We start from the raw sequence: 22,429 nt of genomic DNA, 5'->3' as shown, positions 1-22,429 counted from the left end.
ATGAGACACATTTTCTCTTTTACTGTCCTCTCTATGACAATCTTCGTGAATCTCTCTTTCGTAAAATGTTTGACTTTGCTCCTGAGGTCGTTTGGGACAGAGACGAAGCCAGAATTAAATGGTTGTTTAATGAGGGAGTAAATGAAATAGCAAACTTCATTCAACAAGCCTGGGCAAAACGAAGAAATCACATATATTCATAGTAACTAAAATCCACCATATTACGTTTTACTGTTTGTGCTTCTTTCTGTTATATTTTATTTGATTTACACATTTATGTACATATGCTCCTGTTTGAGAAATTTCTGTTTATTTACATTGATCATTATCCAACCTGAGTTGATACTTATGTTCATCCACCTTTTGTTTGTTATATATTTATTTATTTATTCATTTATTCCACCCTGTGCATATTCTGCTTTTAGTCGTTTATGTTCATCTCTGTACTCCTGATCTTTTGTTTATGCAATTAATGTAACGTATACGGTGTCTTATAAGCCCGCATGGGCTGGGCGCAAAATGGCGCAAGACACGGTAATAAAGTTCATTCATTCATTCATTCATTCATTCATTCATTCATTCATTCATCCATTCATTCACCACCCCTTAAACGATGGGGTTACCATGTCACAGTGGCTGAGACTCGTTTAACGTAATTGTACTAAATTGTCCTAAATGCATTGTGTGAATATAGCGCTTCATCGGGTATATTCTGTAGACACAATAACGGCATAGTTATACAGTTGTCTTTATTGTTCAATCGTTCTGAATGAGACTTTTACGCGTATACGCTAAGAAAGCTGCAGTAAGACTTTTATTACTACGGTGACATTTGCACCGGTGCCCGTAGGGGTGTAGCCCCAACTTGGCTCTGATTCCACATATCTGTCCCGCCGGATAGCGGAGAGGTACCTCTCGGTGTTTTAAAATTATGACCGTAGCATAACACGGATTCATACTAAGAAAAGATATGTTCTGGTCAGAACACAACAGGTCATTGCACTCACTTGACGGTAACGTATGAAATGTCAGCCATGTTGTATGGTTAAACAATAGATATTTACGGATGTAAATTGAATGGTCTGACTCTAATAAGCCAATAAGCGTGGAGGCTGTGAACTTTAAAGAAAAGAAGTATTATGGCAACTAAACGGTTTTAGCTTTATGTGTTTATAGATCTTTTTCCGGAGAGTTTGGACTTACGCATATATTTACGCTTAAAGTGTTTTTTTTTTTCAATTTTTTAAAAAAATTCTTATTATCCAAATATTTGATTACATTGTTACTAACCGGGCTTTATTTTCCATATTGTACAAGTGGCGGCGAGGCTGTAAGTTGTATATAACTTGACTCCGACACCACTTTGTGTTGTCCCTTCTGTAGGGCTGCTGTTTTGCGAATAACATAGAAAAATAAGTATACGGACAAAAAAGTGAAGACATCAAGAACACTTCTTTATTGATGTCTACCACGCTAGGTAGGTAAAGTTAAACAGTGATGTCACCATACGATAAGCTACCCAACGATGATGTCATTGGCAATATTGATGTTAAGAACCAAAGTGTCGTCGCCAGGCAACAGTTGGAAGGTCTTGGTCGCCATTGGGATGCCGTGCGACTTGATTACGATGTCGTAGTCGCCATGGAAACCGCGGAAGTCGAACGCCTTGCCTTCTGGCGTCAGAGTGCCGTCCGCGAGGGACAGGTTGGTGCGCCAGTCGTTGAAGACCAGCTGGCGCCAGCGGCGGCCTGCCTCGTTGATCTAATAATAAGCAGGGGGGAGGTGAATCTTTTAGCTTCCTTTTTACCTGGTGACAACGATGGTATTGTGTTTGATTTGCTTGTCTTGGTGTGTTCCAAAATTCCACAGGAAAGCATAAATTGCATAGACAGAATTAGTGAGAAATTCACAATGAAAAAAAAAACAAGAAATTTACAAAACTAGGTATATGAGGACTAATGGAAAGCTTGGACGTAAACGCTTTACTTTAGGTACGGAAATAGTGTATACAATCTTTGTGATGCTACAGCAGTTCAGTCATGGTGCCCCAACGACCCACAAAATGGTGAAGGGATAGGTAAGATGAGTAGTTCTTTCTTACCTCAAAGTTGTCTCCGTCCACAAGCGAGGCGTGCGGTTGCCGGTGCATCTCGCTCCAGAAGCCCCAGAGCATGATGCCCTCCACGGCCGGGTGGCTGAAGGCGACCCTGAGGGAGTCCTCCAGCCCGGCCGCCCGCTCCAACACGTCCGGTTCATTCACGTCCAGCTCCGTCACCCAGATGGGCAGCCCGGCCGTGGCGACTTTGTCCAGACGGCTCTGTGTGGATAGGGTGGATTAGAACAATATAAGACCATTGTTTTATTTACATCAGACGATATGGATTCTTTGAAGATCAATTTGTCAAATGGTGTATTACAGTTTATAGTGACTATCAAGACTTCACATGTATCATTTTTGAATAGCTGTAGCTTTGATTTCACCAGCCTATAAAAAATTAAAGCCACAATTCGTTATAGGTGGATTAACTAACATTTGCTTTTGCAAACCCGAACGGTGGGTCATAGATGGTGAAAATATACAATACCAACTATATGCAGAATCATATATGCTGGCATTTTAACAGTTAATCAAAGCATCGATAAGACTGCTGTCACTGAGTTAGATGTTAGATATTTAATTCACAAGTATCTCCAGTTTTTCTCCACCTTTATCATGACGGGGTCCGGTCGTTTGGGGAAGTGACACTGTACACCAACGCCCTCTACCGGCGCTCCGTTGTCCAGCAACTCGTTTATTTGATCCACGTACGCCTGAAGTGTAAACAAAGACAGAGTGGTGTGTCGTTCAAATGTGTTTACAATTATGCCTTGAAAACAATACTACAACAAGAGCTAACTACTACTAAAAATCTCGAAAATGACATGTCCAAAACACGAGATAGCAAAGTTCCGCTGCAGTACATCAGAAAAGTCGCCAAGGGGCAAATTATTAAACTTGACCTTTGTTTTCCAGATTCTTACCCACCTACCAAATACCATAACACAGTTAGGGTTATTATGATGACAGACACAAACACACTGAGCCTAAACATAAAATTCTTATCGAAGGTAAAGAAACGAATTCTTGGTGTCGATAGCCTGGGTACCATACTCTGTAGCTACCACTGACTCTCCCTTTTCGCTTGCTTACCAACTGACCACTGAGTCTGGACTTGCTGATAGGATGAAGGGCTGGAATTTACGTATCGTTCAGATTTTTAGCGAGCTCGACGACTGGTGCCATTCGTCTAAGCCACGATACGCAAGAGAAAAGGGAGGATGGTACCTAGACTATAGTGGAAGAGTACACCTGTCCCGCTCACCTGTGTGGACGCGCCGGTATTGATGATTTGGAAGTCGTTGAGGAACGGCACGACGTTCGGGTCGTTCTCCTTGACCCTGCGGAACATGTCGTACCGGATCTGCCGACTGCCTGACTCCCGCACGAAGAAGTTCCCGTGAAGCATTTCGTTGTTGACATCCCAGTGAGCCACCCTAAACAAGGCTTAGTTCAGTTACACACCATTTCCGCTATAGGCGCTGTGCCCACGCTGCGATCGTTTGGCAGCAGCCAAAGATTTGACAAATCTCTCAACGACTTAAATACATAAAGAGCGAATTTTCTTTACTTTTTTCCTTTTAAATCATACACTTATCTCCTGCATCACATTCCAATTATGAAAGGGTACTCGTAGTAATACGCATCCGATGTTTGTCCCTAAACTCGGGTCGCGCAACTATCAGCTGTTAGTGGAAATGGGGCCTTACACCAGAATTTTCTATACATGTACGTTCGGTACATTCATTCTTTTGTTATCACTTTTGCAATGTGCTCGTATATTTTGCTGGCAACCGTTAGGCATGGTTTTTTTCCTTTAATAGGACAGTTTACAATTCCACATTTTTGCATGCAGACACTGGCCTATAGACAGGTGATTGAGCCATGGGCCCTAGCAGGTTTTAATCAAACTGCAGGTTACAAACATGTGGTTTCTTCGAAGGAGACTACAGGTTTTCCTTTCTCACGTTCCAACTCTGGATTTATCTGGTTGACAATGGTCCTTACCTTCCCCTGTAGCGGCTGACGGCGTTGTCAATTCTGGAGAATAGTTTCTGCTCGACGTTTGAGGGATCCTGCCTGAGCCAGTTAGGAACGTGGTTGTCGCTTGCCCAGGACAAGCAGTGGCCGCGGATGGGAACACTGTATGGAGCATGTAGTAGATGTTTAAAAAGAGCAAAACTCAAGAATTGAAAATATTTTCATAATATGCTAAGTATACACTAAAGTCAGGTTCTCAAGTGATTGCTTAACATTAAGTCCGTCATAGTTTAGGGCTTCTCCACGTTTGCAACTCGCGCCGTGCTGAGGGCTACTCCACTGATGGCTGATTGAATTTGTGACGTCAGTCATTTACGTGTCCCCATCAGTTCTGATGTATGTGAAAAGGGCTTTTTGGTCTGGCTTACCTAAAGATGAATTTTCAGGAACTTTCTGACGAATTAGAGGGAATAGACGAGTTAGTGGGCGTTTCCTAGAGTCCAACAGGCTCCGCTGATCGCTGGGAAAATAGTAGAAATCGGCCAAATAGAGTATTATATGATATGCCAAGAGTAGTCCGCTATACAGGGAAGTTCAATTGGCCCTATTGAACTTCCCTGCATAGTAGACTACCCTTGGCATACCATGCACTCTATTTGGCCGATTCCTACTATTTTCCCAGCGATCAGCGGAGCCTGGCGGAGGCTAGGCGTTTCCAAGTTACAGTCAATGCATGGGAAGGTCTACAAGGGATAGCTGACTGATGTCACCAAATCCAATTAGTCAGTTTAGTACGTGTAGCTGCCAGCACGGCGGTCCCCTTTTAGGAACTCGTGGTTGCAGATGTCACTACATGTAAGTGGAAGGTAGTTGACATGGTATCATATTCATGTGACTAACCCCCGACTTTCCATCATGTCGATAGCCGGGTCCGCCTGGCTCCAGTCATGGATACCCTGTGAAAAAAAACAGCATTGTTAGATGTATTAGGTTGCGAGAATGCTAATGTCAGCCAGTGTAACATTATGGAAAACGAAAAGGTGAATTGTTACGGATCTTTCTGAAATTGTTTGTCGCCTGCCTCAAGTTATGAGAGAGTGTGAGTGCGTGTATGTGACAATGTGTGTGTGTGTGCGTATGTTAGTGTGTGTGTCAGTGCATGTACCCGTGTGTCTGTGTTTGTCCGTTTGTGTGTGTATCCGTTTCACAAACCGTTTGCGTCACAAAGCTTGTGTGTTTGCACACGCTTGTGTTTGTACATGTTTGCATTTTTTGTATTTGTATGTGTGTTTGGGTGGGGGGGGGGGGGGGTAGAGTCATATGAGCCAATAAGAAGAAGACAAAATCTGCTCATCGACAGTCACCTCTAACTTCTCTACCGCTGTCCACTTCATTTTATTCCCGATGACGCCCCAGTTGAAGTTGTCGAAGAAATATTCCGTGTACTTGGAGTTGGCTGGAAAGCCAGGGACACCCCTCTTATCGACATTAACCTTTGACCCGAAAGGAAAGTGAGCCTTTGTCTGGACGACCTGCAAAGAAACGTATATCAAAGGCATCGTATATAATACATTAATGTTAGAGGTAAACGCAATAGTTAGGTTCGTATGTTAATGTAAACCTCTGTAGGTAAAATGGCGCAAATTAATATTTTGTCTTGAATGCACATTCAAGAATAAATATCTACATGTACAGGTTCGTCGTTCGTAAAGGTGTTGCAAATATTGAGGTTAAGTGGTAGCATTCACGACAAATTGAATGTAACTTAATGTTTACTTAATCATGTTTATTTGCTTTAGCTTCATTTACCAAAGTCATTAAGAATGCTTGAAATATCTGATTTCGTACGAAGTCGATTGCTAACAGAAAATTGACAAAAAGAGTAAATGACTTGAAAAAGTTATTACTAAGTCACAGAGGGCATAGTTGAGAATCAAACAGGGGTGCTGAGAGATGAATTCATAAACAGATGAATAGATGAATTCAAGATTTGATAGAAAGTCTTACCTGGACTTCCATGTGGTCTACATTTGGCGTGTTGACCCTACAGAAATGATGAGATTTTTCATGAATGCATGGCGACAAAAAACGTCAGCAAATGGAACTACTTTTCCCTTCTTATCGATCTTAAGTAACCTATAGGTAACTCAGTTGGTTGTTTAAATGAAGGGATTATGAGTTGGCCAATCAGAGTCTCGAATTCTCCAACGTTAATTTACACTCCTCCAGACTACAAAACTACACTCGACTAAATTGTTCGCAGTTCAGCCGATTTCAATTCATCATTCAGAAGGGGTCAAAGTTTTTTTGTCGAGTTTAGATGTTAACTACTTGCTTTCTGCTCTCTGAGGTGGTATCAGATCTGTATACTATAAGCCGGTATAACAACCCTTCAGCATCACACGCCACCTACGCAGGCACGCGGCGCGGGTCGAAGCAGCTGGTTAATGTATTACACTGAACGACCGGTCACACATTTCCATTGAACATCTATCTGCAAACATTGTTGAAAGCAATCTAATGAAGACATTCCTATTGAAGTTGAAGTTCCACTCAACGATAGTAGATAAAGCATTATCATTTTACGGTTTGTGTTTTTTTGTGTCTTTTCAGTAATATCTTAAACATTTTCATTGATATTTCAATTTTTGAGTCAATAGTTGAGTCAAAAAACCAATTTATTCGCAGTGAGAACCAGAAGGAGGTCGCCGTCTGGTGGAATGGGGCGGGGGGGGGGGGGGGTTGGTAAGCCGGTTTTAGATCAGTATCATGTTGATTGATGTTGACCTTATCTTGACGTTCCGTTTCCTGAGTTGTTCTATCCGTGCGTCCGCCTCGGTTCTCCAGCTGCTGTAGGGCGTGGCCGACACCTCGTGGAGAAACACGTCATCGGTCAGAAAGTTCACTCCAGCAGGCGGGCCGGAGATGTACAGTTTCACTCTGTCTACCGCCTGAGTGTAGCCTGCGTGGGGGAGTGCGCAGCGGGGTAATCGAAACTTCATTTACACAACAAAAATATAGCGTATACGGTCAACTAGCAACTACAAAATTGAATCCAGAATAAGATTCTACTTACTTGATACAAATAGTTACTAAGTTACTAAGATATTAAGTTACAAGTTACAAGAAATTTACAAGTTCATGTCCTAAGGCTTATTTGAAGTACATGTTAGAAACATAGGAGACAGGCATGTGACAATGAACAATGATTGACGTAGTTGTAACGTGAGACTGCTCAAATGCTACTATTGTCTATACCTAGATAAGTTGAAGTCGTGTTTTCAGGCAAACATACCGGTTCACCTTTTTTCTTATTGATAAGTGTGCAGGATTCTCTAACGTGTAAATAGAGAGCGAGGACGTTTTAAAATCGTATTACAGACGGATCGATTATATACTTACTATCCATACATACGTCTCCCTCCATCTTTTTCCAACCGTCTGCGCCGGAGATGAACGCCTTGGCGATCGTCAGATGTTTGGAGCTGCCGTCTGTATTAAACATGTAAGTGTTTGGTGGACTGAAGATCATGAATTATAAAAAAAGGTACAAACAGCTGCTTCAATGATAATTTGTTTACAATCATGCCCGAAGGCTAATGTAACTTTGAAAGACGAACACAAATTTAGCCTAAAATAAGTCCAAACGTCCACGGCAATATTTTCTGTACATGAAAGGCACATGTACTGCATTATTTCATGTTAGAGGGGCGAAATGTACCACCGGATATGGTATACCAAAGGAGGTTTTATATAAAAATATTTTTTTAGATAAAACCTCCTTGGTATACCTTTATTGCAATACAGGCTTATAGTAGGAGCACTCAACCAAAGCCTCGTTTTGTTGCATGACCCCGAGCTAACCCTAGGAATTTCAAAATGGCCGCCGTTACTGGTATATTGCATGTATCATATCGAATTAAAAGTAAAGCTATAAAGTAATGGGGTACATATCACTAATTTCTAATCAACTATTGGGTATTAAATTTACTATTGTGGGGTAAACTTATTCTTTGACGACAGTGAATATGATAAAGTGCCCCACGTACAATAATGCAAGCATCTTTATCTATTTCAGCTCTTTACCATGTGAAGGCTGGTGTATTGCGCAGAAGGGCGGTTATACCTGCTTTACAGATACAGAAGTCTTTTCTCAGTTTGTTTTGCATTGCACTAGTTAACTGACTTAATCCAACCTCAGTGCAGAGCAATGTTATCTTACCATCAAAGAAGAGGCCTATAGCAGCCTTGGTGTAATAATACGTTGTGGTGTCACTGCCGAGCACCTTGAGATAGGCGTTAAACAGGTAACACTGTCCACCCCGCACGGACGACCCCCAGTACAAATCCTGGAACGGTCCTGCCGAAACAGCGGTTCTGAAAACAGACGGTACTGTCAGCAAGGCTCGTTAAAATCTCCTCTCAAGCCCCTCCACACTTGTGCGTATATACAAGTATATGTGCGTATGAGTTACACATTGACCTTTGTTTCTAAGTTTGTGGTAAAGTTTGAGACCGAAGTCATTTCGGTTCGATAACCAGGCTGCACAATGTTGGTTATAATTACAAAACAACTCCTTAAGTTTATACGCAAGATGCGTGAAGCTTGTTCATTGTATAGCAACTGTTTTGGTGACGCCTCTGGGGCGGAGCTGTTACTTGCCTGTCCCGAGCTAACATGGCGGCAGATCCGGTATGCTGATCGGCGGTGTAGTGCACGCCTGTACACGCTGAACATTGCCAGCTGTCCAGCGCGGTCTCGAAACTGGGATTCTCCAGGATCTCACCCCTGTGTATCAGCGACTGTAAATACGAGGTATTGATAAATATGATGTGGACACTTTACAACGGACATGGTTAAAACAACGTACAAATTGAAGTTTCACTAATAGTAATAGCAATATTAGCATCGCGTTTCACTCTTCTCTGGACTTGTACAAAACGTAAAATGCCTCTACAGTCGCTTAAAAGACGACCATAGCAATATATAACCAAATACAATAAGTCGCACATGGCAATCAAGAATCATTTTCATCCCACCGTTTGCTTTACTAATACTAGTTACTATGAACAGGGAAAATACAGTATAACAAAGTGGAGTGATTGAATCTCTAGAAATAGAACAAAATAGTCTCGTGTTTAGTGCAAAACGACTTTGACCATATCGGTAGACTTGATTGATTCTGAATGGAATTAAACCCGTCAAACCTGTATAACCTGATAATAATTAATACTTACGGCTATAGAGGACTCCGTCAGGGAAGCCCTGTCTACCAGGACGTCCACTCCAGCTGCAGGTCCAGCCACGTAAACACGCATTTCGGTCACCTGCTTACTGTAAGCTACAGGGATATGCAATATCAGTATCATAGCCATCACCAGTACTTACGAGTTTGAGATATCATCAGGCAGACGACTTGATAAGTAATACTTTACACAGGGAAGCAATTTTCTAAATCATCACACCTAGCTTGCTGAAAATTCATAACTATGCAAGCAATTAGATGTGCTTTATAATTGTCAACGCATCCTGTAAAAGCATATTACTCTGCTACTGAAGGAAACTCTATCATAAGCCACTAGGCACTACAAAGGTCAGAACGAACGAAAGATACTCGTCAAGAAATATTCACGTAGAGTGTAGACAAAACAAAACTGCATGAACGATAGAAAAAAGCACGATATGCGACTCACCCTGCGCTGTGGCACGGGCGGTGAGTTTGAACCAGCCGTCATCCTGACCGATGAAGGTTGGAGAGGTGATCTGCTGGTAGACCTTGTCTCCGTCTGTGTGTACAATTACATCATTCTTCAATTATTGACATGGTAGCTTAGCCCATGTATTTGCTACATTCACATTTCGTGGCAGTTGCCGGAAATAGACCCCTTTAATAATTCCGGTGCCATTTTCAGATCTAAACTCTCACTCGTGGCATGCATATATATCGGCGAATTTCGCCGGGGGCCGGGGAAGAGTGCGACTCTCCACCGAAGATGACCCGCTTAAACTTGCTATTGGAGCGCTATCTGAAGATTATTTCCTCTGCACAAACATTAAAAAAAAATTTAGGTATTAACATTTGGTATTGATAACGTATTTCACTTTACTACAAGTTTCTTGTAGATTTGAAATTTCAACCGTCTCCGATCACAAATGTTTTTCTAGATTATCTCTATTTTTTTATATGAGGTTGGGAATAACATAGCATATTTACCAGAAAAGGTAACGGATAACACGGCCTTGATTTCGTGCTGGTTCGAACCGCCCGACAGAAGTTTGACGTAGATCTGGAAGTCGTACGTCTGACCGGAGATGACGTCAGTACCGTATGCTAGAAGATAGGATGGCCCAGCCCAATCGTCTTGCCTAGAAAATAAGCAAAACCCCTCACAAAATGTATCATAAAAAACAAACGCTTGCGTTACTATGGGCCGAAACCTTAGTATTTTCCCATTTCATGTAACACTTGCAGACGAAGAGGGAAGGGGATGCGATACATCCTTGCCTTATCGTTACATGTTTACACTCAATGTCAATAAGGCGATTTTAGAGGTTAATACTATTGCTTCAGAGACTTAACGTTTTGTTTCATGAGATTATTGAGTCGATGTTACACAACATCTCTATTCTTGTTCCTTCCACAGCCAAATCGTTCGGAAGTCATTGTTCGGCTTTCGCCAATCTTCGGATGACTTCGGTATCAGTTCGTATGATTCTTCGGAATCCTGTTTCAGTGGACCGAGTTCACAGTGGGTGTTAAGTGCAAGATCTTACGCTGGAACGTAATTTACACTGTGCCTGTTAGTGTAATGTTCTCGAGAATCTTTCAGTGGGACGAGTACACAGTTTATGTTCAGTGTGTTGTTCAGCGGACTGAGCAAGTACGCAGTGTGTGCTACAAGGCCCCCATTCCACTAGACGGAGCTCTCACTGCGACCTCACGTCAACCTAAGCTAGATTTGTGTAACCCTTGATTTCATAATTGGAATGTCATGCAAAATTCAAAAGTATACATATGACTTGATACACAATAAAACACACAAAACAAAACAAGATTTGTTCTTTATCTATGAAATTTGTTAAGCGCTGTGGTCACTTTTATTTTAGGTCGCAGAGGGAGTGCGGCGAGGTCTCCGCCCTAGTAGAATGAGGGTATAACGTAGTGAATGAATCAGCGGGCCGAGTTCATAGTGTGTTTACAAAGTAACATCAATTTCAACAAAAACTCGGTGGTCTACCGCATATGATCGATGTTGTGTATCAAAATTTGTAAGGGGAGAATTGTTGACTGACCTCCCTTGCGCCAGCATACTGTAGTCTCCCTCCACCTTGTCGTCGCCATACTGCAGCCCCGTACAGCCGCTACAGGACCAGTTCTCAGGGCCCAGCGGGGACTCAAAACCAGCGTTACGGAAGATCTGGGTCTCTGCACCGCACAGTGATGCGCAGAGAAGCACGGCGAAAACCGGACCGACCAACATGTTCTGCGTGCGTGTTCGTTCACCCGCTATACGTACAGGTACGAAAAGCTGAACAGGTCCTATATCTAATGTTCTCATTAGATAAGCATGTATGTTTTAGAATGCTCGATTTTACGTTTTATCTGCATCTTTATCAATAGTGTGTGGTATGTCAACGATAATGTAAACGCACGGCGATGGCTTCCTGCCTGCTGAAATATTCAAACATTTGATCGGATGTCGCTGTTGAGAACTATACAGTAGTCGATAAGTCCAAATGTTCCGTTCACACGGCGTGGATACAGCAGGGGACAGGCAGTTGTCTTAGTAAAATATACATTTACACTAAAAGTCAGAACCTATATTGTCGTACAGACGTAGATATCTTAGCCTGGGTGCAATCCTATTTCTACTGGGGCTCCTACATTCGCTACCCTGAAAAAATAGTCTGGGATTGCTGGACCCGCTTGCGAGTAAAGAGAGAATAATCATACAGCTTACACACAGATCTCACTTCGAATGCGATATGCAGGTTCCATTTTGGCGCTTGGGAAACTCTTATGGATTTTACTGCGAGTTGACAATTTTCCTGGGCCCAGTCGAGCCCCCACACGCCCGATAGTCACAGGGTATTCCACAGGGCCACGTAGGGGTCTTGCCTGAAAGTGCACATTTTAAACTGCACAACCTGTAAAGTACACGGGGGGGGCCCTTTTTAGCGAAGCTTTAGGAACGAGCTTGATAGTATATTTTACGCCCGTTTTACAAGAATTCCCAGAATTGCACAGGAATTTATGGAATCCGTCCACCCGCCTGTATCTCTACACCTTCTTTAGCACGGTCTGGCATCCCAGCACGCAGGTCGATGACAGATGACCTACTTAAGTGGTGTCCGATTTCGTACTGGTGGGAGTGTGTCAGGGAGTTCTCAGGGCACCGAATCTAGCTTTGAAAAGGGTTTTCAACCTACCCCAGTTGATCCATTATCTCAAGAACGTGCTGAACATCATGCCTCCCACCAACAAAACCTCTATGGACAAAAAAAATTGAGGAGATCCAAGCATATATAGAAAGGCGAAGTTTTTTAACGGAACGATAAAGAACTTGGTTACCACTTGGGCAGTCTACGCTTTACGTGGAGGGGTGCGGTGTCGGAAAAGCAACAGTAGCTCCTCGAAGACACATCCTACACAGCTATACAACCAAAACGATCATAGGAGCCCAAGCAAACCGAGTTTCTAAATTTCTGGCCTAGATTCTCAATCCACCTATCCAAAAATGGCAGAGAAAGGACACTACAAGGGAGTGTAATCCGGCCTTTCGATATCTGCTTAGAACTCCTCGAGTTATGGTGCCTTTCTATATCTGCTTGGCAGAGGCCTCTCCGATTTCTAAGTGCGTTTTGAACAACTATTATGGCAGAACTAAAAGTACTACGTTGGTACTTTCCTTACGTTAAAGTAAGATCAACCCAGACACCTTCGTTATGGCAATAATTTTTGATTGCCACACTTATTCCAATTGTGACCGTAGCATAGTAAGGCTACCTCTCGAATGTCTATCTCCAGTTCATAAATGAAGAAAAAAAATCATTCATTGACACTAGCACTAGGTCATGGTCTACCAAAGCAATGTTTATTCTTCAGAAGCCTCTTGAATTTCATGATTTATTCGTACAAGTTTGACTTAAACAAATGTTAACACGTTGCATGCTACGATAAAAATGATGATATATGCTAATGATGTAATACGACGTCAAACAGCTTTACGTTATCCGATTCAAAGGACTTCCTCTCTAGCTGGACTTGATTTCCATCCGATGGTCACTTCACGCCTCACCCCGCGACTGGTACTGCTGACATCACGTTTGACGTTTTGGTTGGCTTCGCTGAAGAGCCTGTATAGTGGAAATCATTCAAAAAAGAAAATTGCAAGAAATGAGTGTTTACAATATGAATAGCGATGTAGAAATGGGCGTTTACGATGGCGATATAGATTCTATTTTCTGAGCATAAGTCTTTTCAGATTCTATAAGATCCAAATATGTCAACATTAGCCCATATTGAGATCAAATATTAATGTGATGTGACGAAAATAACCCCACCTCAACTCCTCCCCTTCCAGCAGCTTCCTGTAGGCCGCTATCTCCACGTCCAGCGCCATCTTGATGTTCATGAGCTCCTGGTACTCCACGGTGTGCTGCGTCATCTCCAGCTTCATCTTCTCGATCTGCTGCTCCAGCTCGCCGATCGCCAGCTTGTACTCCTCAATCTCCTTCAGACGGCGGTCCTCTGTCTCCGCGATGTTCGTCTCCAGGGACCCGGTCTAGTAAAGAAGACACATCATTTTTTTTACTTTCTCTCTGATTTCATACTACAGTGGACTGAAAACACAATAAACACACAAACACAAAAAAGGTTCGTTTTTAATCTATGAAATTCGCTGATCGATCTGTCAAATAGCTCTGTTGCAGGGAGGTCGCCGCCCGAGTGGAATATTGCTGGAATGCTACGGTCACCGTGCCCGTAGAGGGTGTGGGAAGTTAAAATCAAACAGGGCCCGGCCGTGCCCAAAATACCCCGGTAGCCACATGGGGTTCCACGGGGCCACGCCCGGAAACGCACCGTGAAAAACAGCCCGTTAACAACCCGTCGGGGCCCCTTTTTCCGAGTGTAACCGTAACATAACGGTAAGGCGGTGACCCAACCTTGTTCTTGAGTGTCTGTGTCTCGGTGACGATAGACTGAAGCATCCTCTTCAGGTTGGTCAGCTCGGACCGGGCGGAAACCAGAGCCTCGTTATCAAGCTCCCGCTGCTGGGCGAACTCGCTGAACTGGAAAGAAACAAACAATATCAACTTTAAGTTTGTTTTGCTTTGTTTGCTCCGTTCCAGAGGACGAGAAACATCAACCTTTTTTTCTATATGTAATGTACACAACAATATCCCTGCAACTGGAATATCAATGTTTAGATACAGTCCCTGCCCAAGGGCTATTTGCAACTTTAAATTGTATATACAATGTAGAAAAAGAAAACAGATTGTGTGCAAGATAACAATGGTGACAAATAAGTAGTATGCAATGAAGTATATTTGTACTTTGGAATAGCGCTTTATGCGAGGTACGGTATAGCATCCTTTTTTCACTTTCCATGGTCCTACGGCGTCAATTCGTCACCAGGTCCCGATGGATATTCTAACTACTATACGAGTTAAAAACATTTGGGGGTCTGGACATGCGCCAAAATAGCCCGGTAGCCGCAGGGTGTCCAAGGGGGCTAGCAAGGGGTCACGCCCGAAAGTGAAAAAAAGCCCGTAAACTCCCCGCTGGGGCCCCTTTTTTCTAATTGTCACCACAGTATCAGTGGTGGTCTCACCTTGCGCTTGTACTTGGCCTCGGCCTCTTCCCTGTTTGCCCGTCCCATGATCTCGTGCTGCATGCGGATCTCACGCAGAGTCTCGCTCAGGTCAGGTCCAGTGATGATCGGAGCCTCGGTCTCAACAATGGCCACTGTCTGGTTCAACTGGTACTGCACCTTACGCGTCTCCTGTAATGGTACAAAACTTACATGGTAAGCATATATGATTATCATAGTGAGTGTACAGCAGTATGTACTGTATTCTATAAAGATGATACATTGTTATAATAGAGAGATGTCTACACCCGAAATGTATCGCCAGTTGATGCCTGCGGATTCGAATAATTGGTTGATTGATCAGTGTACAGTCTGTCTACGAACAGCAAGGTAAACGTTTAAGTGACTAAATCTTCAGTGGCTGTTTGTTCTTTCTTGTGTCTTTGAAATTCGTAGCATCAATCGATACATATGTCGTCTATCTACAGCGTCAAGCTTGATTTTAAAAAAGTTACAAAATCCTTTATTGTTTATCTAGAGCACACATACAATTTCGGGATGGTTCTAACGTTACGAAGACATGAATAGCAAAGTATTTTATCTAAAACCACATATTTAACAAGAGCCGACGTTTCGATGGCCGTCTGCCATCTTCATCAAGGTAATTCTGACTGGTTCACTGTGCACTGAAGGAAAGTGTTACTGCTAACAATGCAGTCCCAAACGTAAAGTATTGTCACATACATAGTCAGGGCGCAGTGAACCAGTCAGAATTGCCATGATGAAGATGACAGAAACAGTCATCGAAACGTCGGCTCTTGATCAATATGTGATTCTAAATACAGAACTTTGCTATTCAGTCATTCACCAACCTTATGAAGCTATTCACGGTGACAATGACATGCCTACCTCATCATAGACCCTCTTGAGGAACTCAATCTCCTCCTGCGCGGTGGTTAGCTTGTTTTCCACTCCAACACGCTCCACAGTCGCTGCATCAACCTCCTGGAAAAACAGTTTGCACAAATTGTTGTAACTCTGAACAACTGTAGACGTAACATACCATGTATATGTGCAGACCACAGAGAAAAATGCTTTCGGAAGATTCTATACCGGGACCGTGTTCAAAATGCTGAAGTACGGAATACATTCAAACACAACATCGGTCCGTACGATGAACTCCTGACCACAATGACGAACAAAAAGCTAAATTGGTACGAGTACGTGTCACGGTGATCTGGACGAGCCAAAAAGGGTAAGGAAGCGTCCAGGGAGGAAAAAGATAGGTAGGCGACGGAAAAGATGGGTAGATCATATCAGAAAATTGACAAACATGAAACTATGTGAAACACCAAGATGAACAAAAGACCGAGAAGGGTGGAGAAAACTGGTCGCCAGATCTTTAGTGGTATCCCAACTGTCAAATAGTTAGACTTAGTCTGATGGATAAATAAAATGAGAAATCAGAAGAACACGATAGGTACTTCAGAAATACAAGACGACATTTGGGTATCTCCGGCTCCGCCATGGCATATCAGCAATATGGAGATTTAGCGGAAAGAGAAGACCCACCGTTTTGACCGTTATCAGTTCTGTCCGCATGGCCTCAGTCGTGGCAGTCTCGGTCTCGCACCTGTCCAGTAATCACATCGATAAATGTTCATTTCAACGTCAATAACCTCATATTGAGTCTGAAACTGTCATAGTCAATTTAAAAAATCAGTACATTCTAGTTTCTGGTCAAAAGCTATGTTCGAATTCAATAATACTCCTAAACCTACGGTATGGAGTGAAACATGAAAGAAGAACTTAACTGTGGACTTACTTGGTCTGCCACTCCTGAGTCCGTGCTTGCCAGCTGGCGCTCTCGGCGTCCAGCTGAGCCTTCTCCTGAGTCAGCTGGTCCACCAGCGCCCTCAGCTCCGTCAGCTCCGTCTCGTACAGCTCCGCGATGTCAGTCTCCTCCCGCGCCTCCTGGATCCTGATCTGGGTCGTCAGCTTGGTGTTCCGCTCCTGCAGGGAGCGCACCTTCTCGATGTAGTTGGCGAAGCGGTCGTTGAGGACCACCAGCTCCCTCTTCTCACTACTGCGGGTGGCCCTGGCGTCGGCGAGGGTTTGCAGCGCTCCTTCGGTCGGGATGGCGGGGGCGACAACGGGCTTTGCACCGCCAACGCCCGCTCGTGCTGCTTTGCTAGCCATGGCGTTTCCTTAGATCTTCGAGTTTGTCTTGATTTTGAAACTGGCGTCTGAGCATGACCCTCGAGGCGCTGTCAGTACCGGTGCTAGAGCATCTACCCGGTACACAGCTTCTTTACACAGTTTTAACTTTAATCACATAGTCACTTGCTGTCAATCTCTTCGGCTCACGATGCTTGCCATTGGTTAACAACGCTGTTCCAGATTATAGAAACACCAGATAGTTTACTGGGTTCAACCAAGTTTACAGAGGACATATCAGGCCCCAATGTGTCAACACGTCACAGGTTCGCGACCTTTCGTTACCACCCTATGGCTTCATATAGAAAGTTATGCGTGAACTGCTGATGAGCTGAAGAGTATGTAGGGTAATCAAATATTTGAGGGAAAACAAGCTTGTATCTCGTCAGTGAAAACTATGCTTCAAAAGTGCTCCGTATCTATTTGTTACCAGAGCCTATTTCGTATGTAACGTAATGTAGTGACATTTTATTTGCATGCATTGAATTCCATAGTCATTTCGTTTTCAAACCTACGTTGACTAGGATAGGATCCAAACGGAATGCGATGAGTGAAAATATTACAGGTCTTTAGTATTTAGGGCAACTAAATGTTTGATATGAGTCAAGGCAACACCCTTTTTACACTTTTATCTGTACCAACAGTTCTTTTGAGAACCAGATGTATTATGTACGCAGCTATTGATTGGCAATTAAAGAAGTGCGAAAATGAAATGTTCATCATCGTTATAAAAACTTATCAAACATTGGTTTGGGGAGCTGTGTCAGGAAAAACAGGCGTAATGTAAATGGACGGGTAATGATGTCCTTTATCATTTCTCTTCCAGTGAGACCTAAATACCATCTTTCATATTTCATGACCTGTTAGGCTGTAGTAAGAGGGAACGTCAAGGCAGCATTCCACATCGCTGCTAACCAGGGGTCATCCGCTAGTCAACGTCTACGCAGAATTTCTTTTCGCTCCATCTTGGTAATGACATGTCCATATAAGGCATTAGTTCTTGATGTTCCTTGTCCTATTCGTGCGCTGTCATGTATGAATCAGTAGATGTGCCTGGTTGGACATGGACTAAGTGACTGACAGCTGATGCTTACGTAGTTGATCTTGAAGTAACCAACTATCCGTAAAAAAAACAGTCTAGCTGCAGAGTAATATCTCTGGCAGAAGTTTTCAGTAAAAGGCAGCAGTGCGCCAAAACCTCTTCTTTGGTGTCCTTACACTAGCCACAAAAGATAAGAAGAAGCTACGGTCGAATCAAGTCAAACCAAAATGAGCGTCGTAACGACTCAACCGAAAACGAGCGAGGCGATTCGTAGCTCTGTGAGATCCTCTCTGGCCGACAGAGGCGAAGCCGAATCGTTCAAGGCAAGAACACGGTCCATCAGAGCGGGCAATGTCATCACATCGCTGGGAGGGGCGGGCGGCGCGCTGCAGACCATGGCCGGCGCACGCAAGGCCCGGTCCCAAGAGAAAGAGGAACTGTCCTCCCTGAACAACCGCTTCGCCTCCTACATCCAGAATATGCGCTCCCTCCAACAACGCAACTCCGCACTGGAGGCGCAGGTTCTGAAGCTACAGGCGACTGAGACGACGGCACACACGAAGGCGCTGTTTGAGAAGGAGACCAAAGACCTGCGGAAGCTGGTCGACGAGCTATCCGAAGACAAGGCCAAGATGGTGCTGGAGAGGAACAAATGGAGGGATCAGGCTGAGGAGTACAAGAAAAAGTAAGATTGTTTTGGCGCAAGCTCCGATTTATTCAGTAAGGCCTGTCTTGTAAGCGTAATATTTCCATGGAAGAAAAGTAATGTGGTAAGTGCTGGGTGTAAAAAACGCTCACTACCTGAGTGTACAGGTGGCAAGAGAAGGTGTCGAGTAGTTAAAATGATTATGTCCTTCTGTGTTGTCAACTATATACTGAATGTTTGCTGACTGTTTGCTGCTACACAGGTGGGACGATGAGGCGGCCTGGCACGCCGAGCTGAATACTGAGGTTGCAAAGCTCAATAAAGTAGGTTTCATATTCTTCTAGTATTTCAGGTTATTGTACATGTACCCAATCAAATTAGGGATCTGATTCTTGTGTTTACCATATTTGAGCTGTCTTACTGTACAATGTACGATATTTTTTTGTTTATAGACAAAGTTATTCATATACAAGATATACCTAGTACTTTACGTCTTATCTCTAGGACTTGTACGCCGTGACACTGATACGTGTGGACCTCCAGAATAAGCTTGCTACTATGCAGGAAGAGATCGATTTCATGGTGTTGGTTCACAAGCAGGTACGTATCAATATTAGTGTTACTATTGCGTCTGGACACAAATTATCAACATACTTCATATTACCTAAACATTAGTTGCTTAGTTGCAACCCCACGAGGCCAGTGCACCGCACTGCGACCAAGCAATTTGACAGCTTTTAACGAATTTCATGGATAACAAAACGAATCTTTCAAGTATACCCTTTGTGTGCTTTGTTGTCTTTTCAGCCATACTTTGCATAATGCTTCATACTTATTCCAATTCAAAAGTCAAGGCTTACACAAATTCAGGCAAGGTCACAGCGAGGTCGCAGCGCGATAGCTGTCTGGTAGAATGGGAACCTAACTAATGAAAAAGTTACAAGGAGCTATCTATGCCCGGACATGTCCTAAATCCGGATATTCTCATGAGTTCTCAATTGCAGGAACTGAAGCAACTTCAAGACCAGTTGAACCAGAGCCTGTCCATTGTTGCCGTGGAGCAGACCCAGGAAGCTGGACCTGACGTCATCGCCGAGCTGTATGACCTGCGGCAGATCTACGAAAACTTCTGCCGGGACATTCAAGAGGAAGCAGAGGCCAAGTACAAGGAGAAAGTGAGACACAGAAAGATAAATTCTGATGTTGTGTTGACATACATAACTGGGGAACTTTGAAATTCGTTTAGATGGCTGTGCAATTTGATATAAAGAAGCGAAAAGAATTTCTGATCAAAACAAAGAAAACAACGCACAGAATGTGGCAGTTTTTTTTCAGTACTGATATCGTAAAATTATTGTATGGCATATGATAAAATTTTTCCTGTAATATCAATATAGTCTGATGATAAGATAGAAAAACACTTTCCTGTGCGCGTTTCCCTCTAGTTTACCGAGATTGAGCTCGAACGGGAGCGGGACAGCAAGACGATGCTGGCCGCCAGGGGTGAACTCATTACCTCCCGTAAAGAGCTGTCCGAGCTGCGAGGACAGCTCAACACCGTTATGACCACCACGGAGACCCTGCAAAGCCAGGTGAAGTTACGATAAAGAAGAAATTTATTGCACGACCGTCGTATACGGTACAATGTATGTTTACAACTATCAAACAATGGTATAGAATTAAAATTTAATGAATGTCTTTAACAGGATTAGCCAAGTCATGGTCACCAGTAAATACAATGTTGTATGCATCGTGAAGCAGAGGGTCATCAGTTGATTTTAAATGAGAACCACGATTTTGTGGTAAAAATGTTATGTTTTGTGGAGCAGGAAATCTTTGAAGGAGTCGCATTAATAACACAAACACTCATCATTTTTTCTTCTTTCAAATCAGGTTATGTCTAAGCAACACGTAAATTCGTCAAGGAAAGGAGAAGCACAACTATTAAGGACCGCAAAGTCTTTTACATTGTAGACATAGTTGAGAAGTTTTTTTTAAACAAAAAATAAACTCGGCTCTGTCTTCTGTTTGCAGAGCTCGTTAACTTCATCTACCGGTGTCCAACAAGTAACGATGACAACCCAGAGGGGAATTTTCTAATACCGTACATGCTGCTGAAGAAAGCTACTCTCACATAAAGCGAAGGTCAGTAAAACGATGATTAAAGTACTTTTGTATTTGAACATCAAAGAGTGACTTAGGAAAATGTGCTTTCACCTTTTGCATCGACGATACGGCATACTCATACCCAAGACTATCCAGTCCAGAACCTCAACAATCACAGTCACACAGCTTATTTATTTATTTATTGGTTCGGCATGAACACATTGATACATGAACAGTCAGAGTTTACCAACCAGAGAATGGCCATTCTCATTGTCTAATTCACATACTTATCGCCTCCCAGGTCATCCAGATCCTTGAACCATTGAACATCACTGAACCAACAAGATGTCTACATTGTGTGCTGAATTTCAACAGCTGTAACAGTCGAAGATAATGAACATCAACGCATTGCTAATGCTAATCGAACGACACTTCATCATTAGGCAACTCGACCTCATCATTACAAACAGCTATTGTCTTCGCAATAATTGTTCATAAGAAAGGCAAAAGTACAAAAGTATCAAAGATACGTAAATCAAGCATTGCATTCGCAACTGCACTTGCTTACAAGCATTGCACGAACCGGCTTAAGATGTTGATATATGTAAAGGATTTACGAATTATGTAGTTAAAGATATTTAGTTATGACAAATGTCGGTCTTACCATGTGAATTTTTTGGTTTCATTACTAAATCAGCCAGTCAACCGACATGGATAATCAGTATCACATTTTGACCAGAGACCGGTAGTCAACTGGAAGAATAACGAGTATGGAATTCGTAACTCTGTTACACTTCGACTTCGACTATTTTGTTATCAGCATGTGCTTGTCATTGTGCAATTGTTTTATCAACTGACGAATAAAAACATTGAAAAATGTAAGCTGCGTTCACTCGATTTCTATATGATTTCCTGATAATTTCATATTAATTAGAAGTACCATACAAAACTATGCATGTATAGTTGTAGAAGACCTTACGGAAGTCGCTGTACTTTTGTTGTGTCAATGAAGATTTCCATACATTTAAACGTATGACTATATCCGACAATAAAATTGAAATACAAAATCAGGCTATGGTTTTTGCACGACAAACAGAAAAAAACGTTTTCCTTTAATGTATGGTAAGAATATACACCCAGGTTCCTTGGTCTGTTTTTCAGGTGTCCCTGGATTCATACACAGATACGTTACATAAGACACAAGAATATATATTAAAACTCAGTACCAGTCCAAATGCTTAAAGTCAAAGTAGACGTTGTTGATATACGTTATGTTTTATGTGCAAAGTACCAAGAACCTAATATATTATGATAGAACATACCCAGGACGACAGCTAGCAATCAGTAGTCATCTTTAACAATTGAATACCGTTTTTAACATAGCTTTGAGTAATTTGAACTACTATCATGGGGTCTGTAGGGCTCAAAATACATACAGAAGGCATATAAACAGGTTCATGATTATCCATGTACTCAGGACAAGATATCAGACATCTTGACTAATTATCTGATGCTATACCGGTCT

General features: G+C 42.7%; 3 protein-coding genes across 3 annotated transcripts; 1 reads left to right on the top strand and 2 right to left on the bottom strand.

Annotated features, from left to right (window-relative positions):
* Positions 1 to 1,433: 1,433 nt before the first annotated feature.
* LOC136427951 (uncharacterized) lies at positions 1,434 to 11,638 on the bottom strand. Its single transcript, XM_066417183.1, has 16 exons — positions 11,373 to 11,638; positions 10,294 to 10,445; positions 9,773 to 9,865; positions 9,317 to 9,420; positions 8,742 to 8,881; positions 8,301 to 8,455; positions 7,481 to 7,570; positions 6,866 to 7,040; positions 6,086 to 6,122; positions 5,443 to 5,610; positions 4,979 to 5,034; positions 4,106 to 4,240; positions 3,363 to 3,534; positions 2,707 to 2,811; positions 2,102 to 2,317; positions 1,434 to 1,761 (listed from the first exon to the last, which is right to left on the bottom strand). Exons 1-16 carry the CDS (start codon positions 11,636 to 11,638, stop codon positions 1,516 to 1,518), a joined length of 2,310 nt encoding a protein of 769 aa, XP_066273280.1. The 3' UTR covers positions 1,434 to 1,515.
* Positions 11,639 to 13,152: 1,514 nt separating this feature from the next.
* Positions 13,153 to 17,196, bottom strand: LOC136427953 (non-neuronal cytoplasmic intermediate filament protein-like). The gene is made up of 7 exons (XM_066417185.1): positions 16,719 to 17,196; positions 16,466 to 16,526; positions 15,803 to 15,898; positions 14,915 to 15,085; positions 14,247 to 14,372; positions 13,644 to 13,864; positions 13,153 to 13,436 (listed from the first exon to the last, which is right to left on the bottom strand). The coding sequence occupies exons 1-7, from the start codon at positions 17,090 to 17,092 to the stop codon at positions 13,319 to 13,321; spliced, it is 1,167 nt and encodes a 388-aa protein (XP_066273282.1). The 5' UTR covers positions 17,093 to 17,196; the 3' UTR covers positions 13,153 to 13,318.
* A 757-nt stretch (positions 17,197 to 17,953) lies between these two features.
* On the top strand, positions 17,954 to 21,788 carry LOC136427957 (non-neuronal cytoplasmic intermediate filament protein-like). Its single transcript, XM_066417189.1, has 7 exons — positions 17,954 to 18,837; positions 19,061 to 19,121; positions 19,303 to 19,398; positions 19,803 to 19,973; positions 20,244 to 20,390; positions 20,833 to 20,943; positions 21,206 to 21,788. Exons 1-6 carry the CDS (start codon positions 18,380 to 18,382, stop codon positions 20,896 to 20,898), a joined length of 999 nt encoding a protein of 332 aa, XP_066273286.1. The 5' UTR covers positions 17,954 to 18,379; the 3' UTR covers positions 20,899 to 20,943; positions 21,206 to 21,788.
* The last annotated feature ends 641 nt before the right edge of the window (positions 21,789 to 22,429 follow it).

Source organism: Branchiostoma lanceolatum, chromosome 2, assembly GCF_035083965.1.
Source record: "Branchiostoma lanceolatum isolate klBraLanc5 chromosome 2, klBraLanc5.hap2, whole genome shotgun sequence".
Taxonomy (NCBI): Eukaryota; Metazoa; Chordata; class Leptocardii; order Amphioxiformes; family Branchiostomatidae; genus Branchiostoma; species Branchiostoma lanceolatum.
The sequence above is the reverse complement of the archived record's forward strand: the minus strand, read 5'-3'. Positions and strand labels throughout refer to the sequence as shown.